The sequence below is a fragment of the Leptosomus discolor genome, chromosome 10 (genome assembly GCF_034619465.1).
Source record: "Leptosomus discolor isolate bLepDis1 chromosome 10, bLepDis1.hap2, whole genome shotgun sequence".
Taxonomy (NCBI): domain Eukaryota; kingdom Metazoa; phylum Chordata; class Aves; order Leptosomiformes; family Leptosomidae; genus Leptosomus; species Leptosomus discolor.
Window position 1 is genome coordinate 20,607,712 of NC_141400.1, and position 13,504 is coordinate 20,621,215.

A 13,504-nucleotide genomic window follows, 5' to 3' on the forward strand; every position below is an offset into this window, starting at 1 on the left:
AACCCTTTCCAGCGCCCCGGGGTGCTCCTCCCGTCCTGGAGCCTGGAGCTCGCCCAGGGACCCCTGGCTCGGGGCTGCCCGCTGCGTGGGCACCGGCCACGGGCTCTGGTCCTGGTGGTGCCAGCTGGGCTGCAGATTTGCAGTGCAGGGATAATCCCTGAGAGCCTTCAGCCTCCTCTGGCGCCTTCCTCACTTCTCCCCCCCGAGCAGCATCACCTTGGACCGTTGCAGAGCAGTAGAGGTCCTTGGACCCCTCTTCAACATGCACCGCTGGCCTGGACCCCTCTTGGACGCAGTGGGGAGGGGAGCGCTGTTGGGTGCGAGTCCTTTTTATACCCATAAATGTTTCTTTTTGCAGCTCACCGCTGCGGAAAGCCCGAGCCTTGTACGCCTGTAAGGCAGAACACGACTCTGAGCTCTCCTTCACAGCGGGCACCGTGTTTGAGAACGGTGAGTCCTCGGCCTGGAGGGAGGGCACGGGGCAGCGGTGGGGGCAGGAGGAGGTGGGCTCATTTTCCAGCCCCATATTTGGGCTGCTGTTCCCAGCGCGCCGGGAGAGCTGCCCCTGGCGCTGAAGGAGCCCTGGTTGCTCCGTGCCTGGTGCTGGGTTCCTGGGAGCAGGGTTTGCTGCAGAGCGAAGGTGGGAGGGTGGGAGATGTGCCGGGGGCGTTTGTAACACCCCATCAAATTGGCTCCCTTCTCTGCGCTACAGCATTGCCGGGCGCTGGCAGCCGCCCGCCTCGCCTGCCAGGGAAGCGCGGCAGGGAGTGGTGCTGGGAGTGCTGCTCTTAGCCGGGGCGGTCCAAACGGGCACTCTTGTCCCGTGACAGCATCCCTCGTTTCACCTAACGTACCCGTGTGGTGCTGCAGAGCAGCGGTAGCAGCGGTGCGAGTAAAGCTATGGAGAAGGACACTATTATTTATTTTAGCGCCGAATTTGGCAAATTGCTGGTTTTCTTCCTGTGACGCAGGGAATGATTTGGACTCTCAGTTGATGGGTTTCCTTTCAGTCCTCTGTTTAAGGACTATCCTGTTTTTACCCCTAGAAATCCCATGAAAGAAGAAAGCACAAATACTTGAAACACAGGCATTAAATCCGAGGTGTATCTTGCCTTGCTTTTTATGTCTGCGCTGCAAAGAGCTGCTCATCCAGCTGTCGGTAGGGTCGGTGTGAAAACTGCCTTTTCAAGATCCTGAGCTGTTTCATCCTAAGGGAGATGTGTAAAGTAGGAGGGATGAATAGGGGGACTCCCCCTCCTCTCCCCCCCGAGCAGAGCACAGGAGGCCAGAGATGTCCACTTTGCCACCTCCAGCCTGGCTCAGCAGGTCCTGCTCCACGTCCCCGTCATCGCCCTGCCCGCGCCCGTGGTGTCCGAGCCGCTGGGTGTTTTGGGCAGGGGCAAGGCGTGGGCACGCGGGGGTGCCCAGCTCCCGGTGACCGTGTTCGTCCGGATCAGAGCCGCGTTGATGAGGGGAGGCGCAGCCTGGCGTGGGGGGCGGGCGGGGGTTCTCCGGGCTACACGTGGGAGTGCAAAGTGCCAGCTCTGATCTAGGGCAGAGGATAAAAGGGAGGGGTTTGGCGGGGCACGTGTCGCCTTTCTGCCGTGCTACGTCCTCGGCAGGGCCGAGGGGAGCAGGGCCGGTGCCCGGTGCTGAGCCCCACTGCCTGCCCTGGTCCTTCCTGGCAGCTGCCCGACGCTCCAGCTGGTTGCTGAAGTTATTCGCCCCGAGCCGGCGTTCACCATATGCAGAGCCGCTGCCCAGTGGTTTTCTGGGTAGGAGAGATGGGTTTCCAAGCATCAGCACCAGAAATATTCTAGGCAGTTGCCATAATGGTTCGTGCAGGAGGTGGAAAAGCAGCATGTGCTTTTTTTTCCTCTGGATACCGAGAGCTGGAATAGGTAGGCTCTGGTGAGTCAGGTTTTTGGAGAGGATGTTAAGGAACATAGATTTTCTGTTTCCTGCATCAAGGGAAAGAGATGTGCCCCATGGAATTAAGCTGCTCTGTTTTAGATATAATCCCAATGTAAAGAAAAGACTTTTTACTACTTCCCGAGTAGTTCTTGGCTTTTATATGTAAAGAATTGTCGTTTGGGAAACTGCTACCACATGCACTGGTTTTGCCCCGGGATATATGTGAGAATATAGCAGAAAGGGGAAGAGAATGAATATGTGTGAATTAAAGAAAATACTTTTCCTCAGCAGCTCCGTAGATATCTTATAAATAAACATGGTCTCCCCTTTGAGAGCCCATGGGAATTAGAGCAGCTAGGAGGGGAACGAGTTTGAATTAAATACATTGTGTTTGCTAGATAAAAATCAATGGATTATTCAAGGGGAAAAATATACAGCGTGTTCTAATCACTTAGCAGCGTAGCCAAGGCTCACGTTAGCTGCGGGGAGCCAGTCAGGAACAGCACTGCTGGGTGGAGGTGTGATGATGCCAAAGGGGTTTTGTAAAACCCAGTGAAAGCCAATGGATCTCGGAAATACTGGCAGGCAAGTTCTTGTTCGACTTTGAGGTTCTCAGAGGTTGCCCAGGGCAGAGCAGCGCCTCGGTCCGGCGGGGAAGCGGGTGCTGTTGCCCACACCCAGCGGCACCCGTGTGGTCGCGGCACCGTGCTCCGAAAGGCCGGTCGGACCTCCGTGGCGCTGTTCCTTTGAGTCACACGAAACCTGGCTTTGCCAGCGGATCTTGAGCGCTCGGTGGTTGTGTGCCCCTTGTGGTGCTGCGAGATGGGAGGGTCGTCCTGGGTGTGTGGAGGCCTGAAATTGGGGAAGGTGAGAGTCACGGGTCAGGGAAGGGATCCTCACCTGTGTTTCTAACTAGCAGTCGCCCCCGAAATGGCAAACGCCGTGTTCTGAAGCAGTGAACCCCCCACCTGAGCTGCTGCTGCCAGATACTCAAGTTTTATGCTACGTTAGGAAAGTTGTGTTGCGTTTGTGCTCTGATTCTGTGGCAGAGAATGAGATTCTCCTCCCTATCTGCCTGTGTGCTCTGCTCCATCTGACAGTACCTAGACAGAAATAAATGGCTGTCTTTGGGACATAAGTGATTTTTAAGGGAAAAGCAGTAGCTGGAACTCACGTGACTTTCAGTTAAAGCGCTTTCCCAGCCCATTTGCTGAGACCAGAGGGCTGAAGACACAGACACACACACCCCCCACAGTTTCTTTTCTTTTGGTGGCCACGGTGGTCCGCTGGTAGGGCACTGTGAAGCTTTTACTCCCACCCAAGGGCAGGTAACCCTGGAGTTTTTAGTGCAGCTTAGCCCTTGGGGCTTTCCTTGCAGCCTGGAGGTGGCATTTTTCCTCTGAGGAGCCCGCCTTGCTCTTTGGTGACAGAAAAGCCCCAAGACTGGGGTGTGAGCGAGTGTACACATGGAAAAATAAGTTAGCATGAGAGAAACCCCGAAATGGGTAAACCTAGGAGCTCTCTGTGGGCCCGGCGGAGAGTCACGGGAACCTCGGGTGGCTCTGAAATACTGACTTGCCACTGTTTGTTGTGGGCGGTGTGGGGAACGTTCCTCTGCCTGCATTGGCTTAACCCTGGTTCCTGTAAAATCGGCAAATTTTCAGTAGTTGATTGAGGAAAGAAGGAGCGTGAGTCTTTTGAGGACCGATGGGGTTTTTCCTTGGACAGAAATCAGAGCGCGATGTTTGCGATCCTGCCGGCGGCGGAGCTGACTGCGTTCTCTCGAACTTCAGAGAGATTTTAGCCCCAGTCTGGCGGAAATTTTGAGCCCCCATTTTTATCCCAAACACTTCGCTTACATCAGCCCTGCAGCACCAGCTGGTATTTGGAAACCCAGTCCCCAGCTGCACCTGCAGCTCACTTGGTCCTTCCGCTGGTTTCAGGGGGTGATCTCTGTGATAACAGTAGCGCAGAGGAGTCCCATCCGTGAGCAGGAGGGAGCGCTTCAGCTTTCTGAGCTCCTCAGCGTGTCGGTTCCCTTACTTTAAAATAAACACGAGTTGGGAGCCTTGCTCTCGCCCAGCAGCACCTTGGACGTTGTCAGCACACGAAGAGCAACGGCCTCTGCACCACGACCCCCCTCCGGTAGTAACCTGCCTTTTCCTTCTCTTCTCCAGTTCATCCATCCCAGGAGCCAGGCTGGCTGGAAGGGACCCTCAACGGGAAGACAGGATTGATCCCCGAGAACTATGTCGAGTTCCTGTAACTTTGGGCAGAAGAAGCGTCACTGCTGAGCTTTACAGGGTGTCCATGGCGGCCGCGGGCGGGAAGGGCCTGCAGACCATCTTGCTCTTTGCCACCGCGCGACGCGGGGCGAGGGCTCCCCCGTGCCCGCCGAGCTGAGCGTGTGTGTGTGGGAAACGGCGATCGTGCCTCCTCCTGCGGTGCGCGCCGGGGCTGCGGGGGGAGCCGTCCTGGGCGGGGGGCTCCACTCCTCCAGCCCCGACCAGAGGCGATGCCCAGAGCCCCCACGTCCCCGCTGGAAGCCCTCGCAGCAATCAAAAAAAAACCCCCCACCAAATCACAAAACCCCAGCGCCGCCGCAGCCCGGGTGCTCCTTAGGGGACGAGCCAGCACGAGGGAGCTACCCAGCCTGATGCTCCCTGCGGCGAGACCGTTGGCCGGCTGTAAAGAGCTCCAGCGGGGGCTGAGAGACCCCAACGCATCAGCCTCCCCAGCCCATCAGTCTCCTCAGCAGAGGAAGAGCGGTCAGCAGCGAGGAGTCCTTGGCTCCCCGGCCCTTCCCCGCTTCCCGACCACCCCCAGCGAAGCTCTCCCGCGCAGCCGGGCAGGACCCGGCCCCTTCTCGCGCCGTGGCAGGGGAAGGGGTGAGGCGCTTTCGGCCGCCCTCCAACCACTGCAGCAGCAGTTTGCGTGAGGCTGGGCTTCCCCTGGCAGGCTGGGGGCTGCACTGTGGCTGTCCTGCCGTGCCGCAGCGGAGCTCTGCTCTTGCAGGCAAGAGCGAGGCACTCGGGGGGCTCTGCGGGGTGAGCACGGTACGGGCCGGGAGCTGTCTGGACTCAGCAGGCGTCGGCCCGGTGGAGGGGAGAAGATTTGGGACCGAACCTCTCCAAAATTTATTTGTTTTTCTAAAGATTGAGATTTTTTGCGAGGTAGACATCTGTGATGCGTGCAGCCTGCGTTTCCCTCCCGGAGGGCACGGTGCAGCTCCAGATAAACTCCTTTCGTTCGGCCGTTCTGTGTCTCCCCTTCCCGAGGCACGCTGCACACAGACCTCCGTGCTTTCGCGAACGCCCAGGCTGCTGATGTGCTATTTTTGCCACGTTCCACCGTTGCTTTTTAGATGGTCTCCTTGCCTGGCGTGTCGTCTGTCCATGCCAAGTCTGTGCGGTGCTGGTTGTGCAAGGTGAAGTGTTCCCATACTCACAGGACATTTGGTGGTGGTGTGACCAACCTGTGGTCTACAGAAGACAAAGGACGAGCCCTTCGGCTCCCCCACCCCCCTGTTGCTGCCCTGGAGGGGCTGCTCGTGCCCCTCTGGACCTGCAGCGAGTGCTCGGCAGAGCGAGTTTGCAAATCCCTCGCCATTTTGGGTTGTTTTTAGAGGGGGTCAGTGGGAGGAGGAGCCCTGCGGGACAGTGGAGCCGGGCTGGCTGGGTGGCATGTCGAGAGCTGGACTGATTATATTTTGTAACAGAAAATGGTGAAAGAAATGGCAGCCTGTTGGCAGAGAGACCCTGCTGTGCAGAAGCGGTGCTGTCGCGCACTGCTGGGGATGGATGTCGTGTCTTTTTGTAATAATTTTAAAGACTCCGGGTGACTGAACTGCTGTATGTGTCACTTTTTATTTTTGAAAGAATTAATGTATAAATAGAGTATCTTAAAATATTATGAGGGAAAGATCTATATTTGGTATTTTTAGAAGACCTGTAACGAGAGAAGCGAAGGACATTTGAAACCAGTTACAGAAAAGCGCCTGCAAACCCACTCGCATCCACAGCCACCCGCCGGGCCTTGGGCTGCCTTTTCGTTCGCTTCGTGGTGTCACGTAGAAATGAGGAAAACTGAAATTTCAGACCTCTTTACATTTCTTTGACAGTAATTAAACTTCCTGGACTTTTGTCTTGGAAAAAAAGAAAAAAAAAAAAACAAAGAGGAAAAAGTCGATCTTTTTTTTCCCTGGTCTCTAGGGCGGGTGCAGAGCAGCTCATCTCTGTGGGGTTCTAACCTCTCCGTACACTGCACACCGACCCCTCTGGGGACACACGGGGCCCATCACCCGCCTGGTGCTATTCGAGCAGGCGTGAAAAGGCTTAATATTTCATATATCAGCCCTATGTGCTTGTGTTGGGGACTGTCCTGTCCCAAACCGCCCCTCCAGCGTGATCCTGCCTGCCTTCGTGGGACGCTGCCCACGCTTTCAGCTCCGACGGGGGTTCCCCAGCACGGCCTCGGTCTCCAGCGTGGCTGTTGGCGTTGCACAGAAGGCGTGCCGTGGGTGGACGAGAGCTTCAGACGCATCAGAAACACCTTGAGGGGCGTTTGAAGGGGGACGGTGCTTGGGGGCCTCTCTAGTAACGGTTCACCGGCACAGGCTGCTGCTGGTCCTTATCCCCACAAAACCTTTCAGGGCCGTGTCCCACTTTGGCTCTTCAGATGCTCGAGTTATTCTGAGACGGGAGTAAATTCCTTTTCCTCGGCACTCAGGAGCTTTTGGATGTGCTACCTAGAGAGTTATTTGGAACAAAAGTCCCACGCAAACGTATTTACAAGACGTCTTCTGGAGGAAAGGAAAATAAAGCATAAGCAGAAGTTATTGCTCTTACAGGAGAGCTAGTGGGATATTTTTTTTTAATTAAAATTTTCCAAAGAGAAGAATTTGGCTGAAACGCTTACTGAATGTTCCCGTTTTGGGCCAGCTTTAATACTGGAGTAAACATTGGTTTATTCCAAGAGAAATTAAAGATAGAAAGTATTTTTTTAAACCAGCTTGTCATGGAATTTGATGCTTAATATTAAAGTCATCAGTTAAAATTTTAAGAAAGCAGGGATAGTCAGAATTGCTGATAGGTGAAGTCTCTCCTGTATTCCCCATCCCATCATTTTAGGCATTAAACAACCAAACAAAAGACACGGTGCAATAGTGTCTGTTGAAATGGCTGTCAAACGGGTCTCAGGGTGCAGTCCTGCCCTTTTCCAGTCAAAGGTGCAGGTCCCACGGGTTGTCCACGGCCAGGCCACCGTGCACCAGCCTCGATCCCCGTGTCCCGATGGCCACCGACACGCGTGGCGTTTCTGAGGTCCCCACGGGCCTGTGGTCAGGCTGCTGGGCCTCGTGTCTTGACTGATTTTGTGGGGTTTTGCAGCAGGAAGGGAAGCTCCTCGGATGGGTTGGGGTTGGATTGGGTTGGGGTTGGGGTGGATGTTGACATGGATTTGTGTTGGCTTGGCTGTTTTTCTTCAAGCAGGCTATTACTCAGCAAGAACAACCATTTCAGACTCTGGCCATGAATTTTTCAGATTCCCATCTGGCTCCGCAGTCAGACAAAACATCCTCCTGGTAATTGTCTTGTCTCGAGAAGACTTCTGCCGAGTTCGGCGGCCTGAAGAGCAGCCCAGACCATTACAGCTCATTACAGCCGCGCTCCGAGGCCGCTCGCAGCGCTCAGTTGTTGCTGTAACATGGGGGCGTGGGGGTGCTTTGTGCTCTGTGCTCAGCGCTCCAAGCTGCAGGCGGCTCCCGCCGGTCCCTGCTGCTGCTTAATGCGCCGGCTGGAGGCAGGTGCTGTGAGCCAGTCTCCAAACGCCGCAGCTCCCCTGGGCACCGGCGGGGTCAGGCCTTCCCGGCTGCAGATGTGCACCCGCGGGTGCCCACGCAGCGGGGCGTCCCTCAGCACCGGCACGCAGCGGGATGGACGCCCCCGCTGCGGGGCACGGGCTGCGCTCGCTGAGCCTGGCGTGAAGGTTTTGCCATTGCGGAGTTCGGGCTCTGCTGCCGCTCGATGTGACCCGCAGTTGTGCTGGAATTTTCCCTCGAAGAAGGGTCTCGCTTGGTTTAGCTTCTGCCGGCAGCTTGAAGGAGGGTGGCGGGGTGGGGGGAACGGGAGGAGCATGCTGGCTGGGTCTGACAGCAGCCAGCTGAGAGCTCTGGTAGCTCCTGAAGAGAGTTGTTCTGATTTATTGGGGAGATTTCACAGCACAGACCCAAACCACTTCAAGTACTTGTTGAAGTCCCCAGGGAGCCTCCAAGAGCCTTTATGTCTGGCCACGGTCTGCCCCCGAGGAGCTGGGGCTGCAGGTGATGCTCGGGCATGAGGAGCTGCATCCCCCTCTTCTTTCTTTTACTTTTCAGAAGGATTTCATTTGGCGCTAGAACTCACCTCTGCCAGGCTGCACCCCTCTCAGGGCAGGACCAGGGGCAAGCGGGGAGTTCCCCAGGAGCTGCTGTTTGGGGAAGGGTGGGATTTGGTCAGCGGGGTCCTCGCTGCTGGCTGAACCACCGGGCTAGATGTTGCCCTTGACGCCTGCGGCCGTCCTGGTGCCGGGAAGCTGCAACTGGTGGGCAAACATCAGGGAATCGAAAGGGCAAAGCGCGAGGTCACAGGAGGTGCGGTGAGGAAGTGCTCCTGGAAGGGTTTTTTTTCCCAGGTAGATGCACTGCTTCACCCAGCTGCTGTTTTACAGAGACGTTGAGGCCCAAAGGCAGAACCTCGCTGTGCGTGAAGCCCTTTAAGCTGTGAGCATGAGATGTCAGCCCCACACAGAAGTCAAAAACCAGTATCATGCTTGGCCATGGGAAAAAACAAAGAACCTTCTGCTTCTCCCCACGTCGACTGGGGTCTCTGCCACGCACTCTCTAGCGATATTTACCTTTGCTGAAAGGGGGCTCCTCACCCCAAACCCCACTGGGCCCCCCCCGGGCTCGGTCAGCCCATGCGAGGCTCATGAGACCCAGCAAGCACTCGCCGCCCCCCCCAGCACCACTGGGAATGCCAGGCAGGCTCTGAAAAGCTGTCTGACTTACAGCTGCTGCTTCATGAGAAGGAGAGAGGAAGAAAGAGGGGAAAAAAAAAAACCCACCCCAAAATCTGAATTTTCTTGTCCCAAAGGACTCTTGGGAAGGCTCTTTCCCTCTTTGCAGTTTCGCAATAACATCTTTCCTATAGTGACGTCCTTTATATGCTTTTCTGCCTTCAAATGCATAATCCTGAAAAGGCAAAAAAAGAGAATATTTCCTCAGCACCCAGGGAGCCCTTCCCCCCCTCTGGGCTCAGCACTGTCCCTCTGTCACCCTGCAGAGCAGTCCCAGCCCCACGCCTGCCCGGCCTCAGCTCCCTGTCCGGCTCAGCCTTTGGGGAAACCAGCCCCGAGCCCTGCTGCCTCTCAGAATGTTGTGTGTGAGCTCCCGAAATGACTGAAATAGGGCAAACCCCATGATTCCAGTGCTCTCCGGCCAGCCAGCCGGGAATAGCGCTGGTTGACGGAACACGGAGCACGGCGATGCCCTGCAAGCTGCAGGACGGGGGAACAGCCACCGGCGGCAAAGCAAACCTGCGTTTCTACTCAAAAACGTGGGAACTTTATTTCCCTGGGAGCAGGCACAGGCTTGGTTGCACATCAACTTTTTTTCCCACTGTCTGGGGAGGCGTTTGCTCAGCATTTCTGAGGCCGTTTCACAAGCCTCGCTGGGCACAAGCGGGGCCCCATCATCCCCCCAGCCCGCAGCCGCCCTGTCCCCTTAGCAGGGCACCCGCACCCAGGCATGGGACCCAGGATGCGAGTCTCTTTTTTATCCCCTTTTTTTGACCTTTTTTTAGCAGCATTTCAACATTGTTGCTTGCTTTGGAGACAGGGATGGAGGCGTGAGCAAGGAAAGCGATGCCGAGTGTGGAAAAAGTAAAAAAATAAATTAAAATAAAATAAAATAAGTGTTTGCTTGCTCAGCCTGAGGTGTTTGCACATGCAGCCTGCAATCCGTGTCAGTGGGTTGGACAGGCCTGTGCACGGTGTGCTCTGAACGGGATCAAACGGGAGCAGCTGGGGAAAGGGAAGGTTCTCCCCTCGCCCGTGGCCCCAAGTGCCCGTGGAGCTGCCGGCGGTAGCCAGGGGCTGGGTGCATTGTCCCTGTGGAGCAGGGGCAGCTCTGCTGGCACCAGCATCCTCCAGCACCCTGCTAGGAAGAGGTTTTTTAAATTTTATTTTAATAGCTCTTTATATTTAAAGGCCAAACAAGCCCAGTGTCTAACGTCACCCCTCTCAGGCTGGAGGGCACACTCCAAAAGCAGCGCTGGGGTATTTTGTTACGCTGCAGCCCTGACACCCCACCCTGCCTGGCAAAACACGACCCCGGCCCCGTGGGATGGGCTGCAGGGCCATGGTGGGTGCTCGGCCCCACCGTCCCCTAAACGGCACCTGCCCCCCATGGCAGCGCCCCGGCAGCGCCACGTCCCGCTGGGCGGCTGGGGTGAGGCGGGAGGGGAGGGGAGCGGGGCCGTGTCCCCTCCGGGGTCGGGGGGGAGCTGGTGGTACCCAAGCAGGAGCCGGCCGATCCATCGCTGATGGGTGACGGCGCTTGGCAGGAGGCGCTGGCTGTGGCTGCACCCTCCCCATGCTCGGTTTAGCAGCTCGTCGCTGCTGAGACGCCACTCACTTGCTTTTCTTCTAAAGAAACCCCATCTCCCCCTATTTTTTTTAACGCCCATAAATACCTGCAAGACTTCCAGTGGACACTGGTGGCTGTGACAGGCCATGCACCCAGGCAGCGGTGTCCAAGAGGAGGCAACACGTCCCTCCCCACCCAGGGAGAGACGGCTCAGCACCACGGCGGGGACCATGCAGCTGTGCAGGGTTTGCATCCAGGAGACGGGACAGACAGTCAGACAAACAGACCGTGCGTGTCGCTGCTTGAGGTGCGAGGACCCACACGTGGCGTTGCTCCAGCCCACGGGGACCCACGGGGACGACGGACGCTCTCCAGCCAGCTCGGCATGCGCCACATGCTCACCAGCACCTCGTTCCTGGTCCTTCCTGCCAGCCCCAAGCAATCCCCCTGCAGCCGCCCCGCAAGGGCAGGGTCAGGCCGCATCCCCTGCAGCACACGTGCCCGTTAGTTTTTCACCAGTTCAGTGCAGGATTGGTTGGAATCAGGCTGGGCTGCAGCTGAGGGAAGTTACCTGTGCAAAGAAAGCGAGCCCAGTGCTGGAGGGACATGTTCTGCTCAGCAAGTGCATGGTATTTTAATTATTCTAACGAACCAGAAACCTCAAAGCAATTATAGCTCGTACTTTGGGCTAATGCAAATTTTCAGCTTTTGGGAAATAAAGATTAAAAGCGAGGTGTTTTTTTTTTTTTAAGAAATAGCCATTTAAAGTTCTATTCTCTGGGTGAGGAGCTGATCATTTGAAGACAAGCACGGCAAAGCAGCTTGTAATTTAGCACAACAGTTTGGCAGCTCACGAGGTAGCACCTAGCTATTACTTATTATAAATCCTCCCTCCTGTTAATGAAGCTTATTCTTGCTTCTAAACCTCAGACAAAGGGGTCTAGAAAAATCGCACCCATGCTCTAAAACTCACTGACGCACTCAGGAAGGGGGGGGGGGGGAACCCCAGCAGCCGGGAGCCCTGGAAATCTGCCGCGGGGCTCAAATTAAATGTGGAAGGCAGCGAAGATGGTCTGGACGCGGGAGTTTAAATAAAACCCGTCTCCACAGCAAGGGGTCTGCGTCCCTGCCGACACGCGGCCCATCTCCCCACAGCTCCACGAGAGCACCGTGTCCTGCCTGTGGCTCCCCCTTTCCTGCTTTACACCAAGGTCCAGCCGGTTACCCCAGACAATCAGACAATTAAACAGCTGCAAATTGACCAGAGCTTCTTTAACAACCGCCTGCGGGTTAAGAATAGAGAAGACATAACCGGCACCGCAAATGAGCACCAGAACAGTGAAACGTGACTCGGAGCGAAGGCAGGACACCCCCCCTCCCTCCGGGGGTGCAGCGCCCACCCTGCCGCCCTTTGCTCTGCTCGGTTTTAATCCCGGCTTTCATTCCTGGTGATATCCCGCTCAGGGGCACGGGGAGGCTCTGCCCCGGTGGGAAGAGGTGGCATGGCCGCCCCGGTGCTGGCGTGGCGGAGGCGAAGGGCACGGTCACCTCTGCGAAAGCCTCCAGACCCTGGCGGGGCTTCACGTCGTGCCCGCTTGTAGCCGCCCTCCCGGTGGCTCGCAGCACTTGGGGGGTCGGCAGGCTCCGAACGCGTCAAACCAGGATGAGAAGCAAAGTCTCCTGTTGACCGAAGCAAAAAAAATGAGCTTCATGCAAAACTCGCTGGGAGATGGGGGGGGGGGGGGGGGGGGGGCGGGGGGGGAGTGGTTGCAAGCGAGCGGCTGGAGCCCCCCAGAGAGATGAGTTCTGGTCTCTACTCGATGGGACACCGCCGTCAGCCTCGCCGGCTGGTCCCCGCTGTTCGGGCAGCCGGGAAACGCTGTTCTCAACCCTGCGCGGGGAAATGCCTCTGCTGGGGCTCAATCTGCCGCAGCAGGAGGTGCCCGGGGCCAGCCCGGAGGGGTTGGGGCTATGGCTGGCCCGGCGGGGACAGTGGGGCCGGTGGGGACAGTGGGGCTGGTGACTTGCCGTGGCCCCACAGCCCGGCCAGCCGGGACCTGCCGCTGCAGCAAGTGGTTGTGGGTTTTGCTTTTAACTCGTATTTCCAGTGGCTGCTGGAGCAGCTCTTGTGCAAACCAGCTTATTCCAACGCTGTTTACCCGCAGGTTACTGCCGACAGAGAAGCACCCAGCCAGGGCTGGGCCCTTGGGGCAGAGCATCACCCCATCCGAGCTCGCCTTTGCAGAGCTGCACGCGTAGGGGAGGGATGGCAAAGCCCATGCCAGCCTGAGCTGTCGTTGTCTTTCATTTCCTACTCTGACGGATTTTGTAGATATTGTGCATGTGCCTTTTTGCAGCTTATTGATTTTGCTGCAGCCGTAATCCACCATGAACATTTCTGGGACTGGGAAATGCACGTGCTGCTTCTGGCCTGTGCCTGCCTCTACTTCATTGGTTTGGTTGGTTGGTTTGTTTGTTTGTTTATTTAATTTGGTTTTGGTTGTGCTTTATTTGTTAAATAAATGCTGCTCTGTGTTGTCCTGGTACCTGAAATGCCTGCTCCTCTGAAACACCCGGGGACGGCCCTCCAGCCACAATAAGGAGAACCAATTAAACCGTAAGATCATAATCACTCCTCTGTTTATTATTTATTTCCCCAGCAACAATGATATATTTAGACCAACAGCTTTGAGCTTTTTCAGACCCATTATGCTCAGCAAATCCCAGCAGCCGTGGGCGGCTGCGATGGGAACGAGCACTGGCCGTGGCGGGGGGACACCAAGGGGCACTGGCACCATGAGCCACCCCCCAGTACCTGAGGGGGGAACCCCACACCCCTTCGGCCCCGCTGGCCCTGCGTCCTGCAGTAGGGCAGGATTTGGGGTGAGGGGGGCGGGCGGGCGAGGGGCCTGACCCACACCCGGGGAGGAGCAGCTCCATGAAAGGGGGAGGGAGTGAAAGCAGCGT

The 13,504-nt window shown here is 56.7% G+C and overlaps 1 protein-coding gene across 2 annotated transcripts in view; it reads left to right on the top strand.

Annotated features, from left to right (window-relative positions):
- Positions 1 to 4,241, top strand: part of ARHGAP26 (Rho GTPase activating protein 26) — a 144,512-nt gene extending 140,271 nt beyond the window's left edge. For both annotated transcript variants that reach the window (XM_086471104.1, XM_086471105.1), the window contains 2 exons: positions 359 to 450; positions 4,092 to 4,241. In XM_086471104.1, coding sequence (XP_086327230.1) covers positions 359 to 450; positions 4,092 to 4,180 — 181 coding nt within the window. In that variant the 3' untranslated portion in view covers positions 4,181 to 4,241. The remainder of the gene's footprint in view (positions 1 to 358; positions 451 to 4,091) is intronic.
- Positions 4,242 to 13,504: the final 9,263 nt, after the last annotated feature.